The sequence below is a fragment of the Chrysochloris asiatica genome, unplaced genomic scaffold, assembly GCF_000296735.1.
Source record: "Chrysochloris asiatica unplaced genomic scaffold, ChrAsi1.0 scaffold00236, whole genome shotgun sequence".
NCBI classification, from domain to species: Eukaryota; Metazoa; Chordata; class Mammalia; order Afrosoricida; family Chrysochloridae; genus Chrysochloris; species Chrysochloris asiatica.
Genome location: NW_006408754.1, coordinates 3,162,587 through 3,167,291, shown reverse-complemented (window position 1 = coordinate 3,167,291; position 4,705 = coordinate 3,162,587). Strand labels below are relative to the sequence as shown.

At 38.4% G+C, this 4,705-nt stretch overlaps 1 protein-coding gene across 1 annotated transcript in view; it reads right to left on the bottom strand.

Moving 5' to 3' along the window:
* Window positions 1-4,705, bottom strand: part of MYH15 (myosin, heavy chain 15) — a 137,211-nt gene that overhangs the window by 59,359 nt on the left and 73,147 nt on the right. Inside the window, 1 exon segment of the mRNA XM_006878181.1 lies at window positions 1,655-1,897. Coding sequence (XP_006878243.1) covers window positions 1,655-1,897 — 243 coding nt within the window.

Here is a 4,705-nt window from a genome sequence, read left to right as displayed (position 1 = left end):
CAACAACTGAAAGATTGGGCATAATGTTGAGGACCATCTTATCTCTTTACTACTATAAAAACTCATGAGATATATACTATCATAAAGGGGCAAATTTAGCCCCATTCCTGATATACTTATTGTTATTAAGTTCTGACTCACAGAAACCCTGTATAGGGTTTCTAAGAAGCAGTTGGTGGGTTTGAACCGATGACCTTGTGGTTTACAGTCCAGTGCTGATCCTACAGAATTCACTTTTTCTTACACAAAAAATATTTCTCATGGATAGAGTCATTGAGGTATTCTGGTAAATCAAATATTAACAGTTATAATTTATGAATGGTCAGTTTTCAAAATGTTATACATATTATTATACAACTAAAATATTACTAAAGGGTATTGGAATCCCTGGGTGGTACAAATGGTTAATGTGCTTAGCTTCTAACCAAAAGGTTGGAGGTTTGAGTCACTCAGAGGTGCCGCAGAAGAAAGACCAGGTGATCTACTTTTGAAACATCAGCCAATCAATGAAAACCTTATGGATCATAATTGTCTGTATGGGGTTACTAGAAATTGGAGGTCAATCCAACAGCAGTTTATAGCAACAACAAAGGTAATGTTTTGCTTTTGTTTTTATTTTCTTCTTCAAGGTTTCTGCATATTCTGCTCTTGTGCCTCAGTCTCCTTAGGAGGGTGTGCAATCATGGAAACTGGTGTATCCGGCCCACTTGCTTTTTTTAAAAAGATTTTTGAGTGTTTTCCAGGATCATATATGTACCTTTACAATATACTTGTATAATGTATCTTTAGGTATTTAATTACATTTTTCAGTGGATCATTGATAAGACAATACATTATTAAAAATGATTTCTCCTTCTCTCCCTCAATAGAGTAGAAGCCTTCAGTGAGATAAACATAGCCTTTTTATGTAAGCAAATCAGTGGCATGTTGTTGTTCAGTGCCGCCAAGTCGGATCCGACTCATAGCAATCCTGTATAGAGTTTTTGAGGAATAGCGGGTGTGTTTTGAACTGCTGACCTTGTAGTAGGGTATGCAATAACAGAAACTGGCTGTTACAATGTCCATTTGCTTTTTATTAAAGGAAATCAAAGGCATAAGGGTCACTAATCTTCTGCCAAAAATATTGTGTTATTTTGCAATGTAATTTTTATCAGAGACTTGCTACAGACTCCTCAGTTACCCTCAATCCATATATAGACACACAAGTTAAAACCCTCAGCTAAAACAAATAAAAAAACAAAATTCTTAACTGGAATTAAAGTGACATCACCAAGGTCAAATTTCAAATCAATGAGAGGGATTCAGAAATATACCAAGTCACTTTTAGTAAACTTTAACAGGGTCACTCTTCTTAAACAAAAAGATACTTAAAGCTCCAATGAAACTATTCCACCATTCCTATTAGATTACAGATGCAAATGAAAATACTTCATTTGGGATATGAAGTGGTGTGCCATAACTTTGAACTTAAAATTTGAATTGGGATAAACACAGATCATCAGACCCTTTATTTTATGTAGGCCTGATTCCCCCACACTGTAAAGTTGCAGGTCACTGTGTTAACTAATTTAAACGAAGAAAGTCTGGTACCCAAGCCTGATTTGAGAGTGGAATTCAAGCATGTTGGCCTTCCAAACATTATAGAAAAAAGTACCTTGTGCTCAATAGCACGTTTCTCCTTCTCTGACTTCGCCAATATTGTTTCCAGGTCATTGATTTCTTTCTTCTAACTGGAGTATTCATCTTCCAGTTTCCACCCCCTGGCAGTCAGCTCAAAATTTATCTCCTCTTCTTCCTCCACCCCCTCCACCAGCTCCTTGACTGTGGCCTCCAGCTGGATCTTGGATTTAATCAGCGACTAGCACTGCTCTTCAACATTTGCCAGGGTTTCTTGCTCCTGCCATGATGAGGAGAAAATTGTTGCCAACAGCTGGAAGTAATTTATCAGCTAGGCGAGAATGCTGTTTAACACATAGCAAAGAGATAATTGCCTGCCCTCTGCCCAGCATTTTCACCTACCTTTCCTAAGCAGCTGAAATAATATTCCTAGCTCCCTGATCCTATTGTTGAGAAGTGGAGGAGTTTGTTGTGTTTGGAGGTGCTTTCAATCTTTCAGACCCATTCAGTAGATTAGATTACCTCTTCTAAAGCACTTAATAGAATCTTGGGGTCCTAAAGGAGCTAATATGCCTCAAAAAATCAGTGATGTGCTACTTAAATCACAGCTTTTGGACGCATCCATATGGACACATAGTTTGAGGCTCAAAATATGGTCTTTTATGAAAGCAGTTTCCCTCATGTAATAGAATATTTATATTATTAGAAGTGCTCCAAATACACTTGTAATATATGTATATACATATATAAACATATATGGAGGCTTCAAAATTCATGGAAAAATTCCATTATCTCTTCTTGGTATGGTTTCTTTTTTTAAAAAAATTTTCATTGTGAGTTGAGTGAAGGTGTACAAAGCAGATTTCAATGATTCCAATCCCTTCCATATAACATTAGTTATTTCACTTTATTCCTGTGATTCTTGTTTCCATTCAGCCTTCTTTTCCAATCTTTCTGACTTTTGTCCTGAGGTAAATGTTGCCCTTCTGATCTTGAATGGTGTGCATACCTCACTACTGTTGTTGTCCACCTCAACCTTCCATCATATAACTATATACTGATTGGCTGAAAATTGAGGAAAGTGGGTGAGTTCATTTCCAAAACTGAAGGGTGACCACGGGTCATAGTCTCAGTTTCCCCAGTCTCTTTCAGACCAGTAAACCTAGTCTTTCTAAAATACTTTTGTGTTTTATTCCACATTTTCTCCCATTCTTTATAAAGCCTTCTAACATAATCTCTATCAAAACTATTGTCAGTGGTAGCTGGACACCATTTAGTTTTTCTGGTTTCAGGGTCATGGAGACTGATATTCACATGTTCTATTAATTGATTCTAACTAATTGATTCCAACATGTTCCATTAGTCCATCGTTCTTCTTTCCTCTATACAAGAAGAAACAAATAGTTATGCCTTAGATGGCCACTCATGAGCTTTTAAGATCCCAGTCACTGCTCACCAAGGTAGTATCTAGAACACTGTCTTTGTGAACTATGTTATGCCAGTTGATCTTAATGTGCCTGGTGGGTTCAATCCATGGACATTGTGGTTAGTAGTCCAGGGTTTATCCTATAGCACCATACCAGGTCTCATTAGTTTCCATTAGAAGCTAAAAAAGGCCTCTTTTGTGAACAGGTCTTAATTGCTGCAGATCTTATTGTACCAGAATTTTGCATACCACTTCATTTCATATCTCTGAACCCCATCCATTTCCCACAATATACAAGTTTGGACAATTTGTTAACTATTCACTTTACTCAGCTAATTAGATAAATACTAGAAAAGGGCAAAAATCTAGGTTCTTGCTTGTAGCTAACTTCTGGCAAGAAAATGCTTTCCTGCCCAGCAAAGCCTATTGGTGGGAAGCATAGGAAATTGTACAGAAAATTCCAACTTCATTGAGGACTCCAAAGAGAGGGGATCAATTAAAATTATTTTTTAAATCAAGGCATTTAGGTCTGTTTGACTATTACAAGAACAAGCAAGCTATTCACTGGGGAGCCATCAAGGCAAGCAATCAAGTCCCTTCGGAACAAACCCCTCTCCAAGACAGAAACTCACATGGAACATACACGCAGGCAAGTAAGATTGCTGGTGACTGCATTGATCTACATTTGAGTGGAAGTGGGGTAAATTCAGTAATGAAGACATGGGCTGGGTTTAACCATGTTCCCTAGATTCCTGTTGACCGCGAGATGAGAGAGAGAAGAAGAAAGGCTGGTTGGTCTCAATTTTGGGAAGACACCTGAGCCCATGGACACTGAACTAGCCATGGAATGCTAGAGCTGAAAGTGATGCATCTAGTTGATATGAAGTGGGGGGATATGCACAATAACACCCAGACTTGAAGATAGTACCCATTTGACCTAGCTTCAATGGCTTGATGACCAGAGCACACCTAGAGGAAGATAAAGAAATTTGATAAAGGAAGCAAGTGTAAATTGGTACAATTTGATGAACTTGACATAACTTATGGATGAAGTAGCTCAAAATACCAACCAAGAGGGAAGGAGTCTTCACATCAAGGATCAAACATATCCCCTCAGTAGATACAGTTTAGAGGGATGGGCAACTTAGACATTGGCTACCTAAAAGAGGGGGTGGTGGCTATAAAGGCCCAAAGTAACTGGCTTACAAGTTTTCAAGAGGCAGTTTAGTTCCAGAGTGGGGGTGGGGCAGAGGAAAGGAAGAATCCCCACTAAATAGTTTTCATCTTGTCTAGATGGGTCTTGTGAAAAGAAATGGGGATAGGATTCTTTTGGTTCAATAGTGAGTATTTGTTATGAGAAATTGCAATTGTCACTACTGTAAAGGTAGAAGTTTTGTAACATAAAGGGGGGAGTAGTAGATCTCACATTCCAGGGACAGAGGACCCTAGGACCATCAAGGAAGAAGAGCATGAACAGAATGTGGGACACTAACCAGAGAAGCAGAGACACTAGAGATGGATGCAGAGATAATGGTATGAAGAGATAGAGCTTCTGAGGATTATAGACTCATGGAAAGAGAAAGATTGTGTGCTGGCAGCCAGGAGGCCGGCTTGCAGAATGTGCCCTTTGGCCGTTTAACTGATTATATATTTCTGAATGTA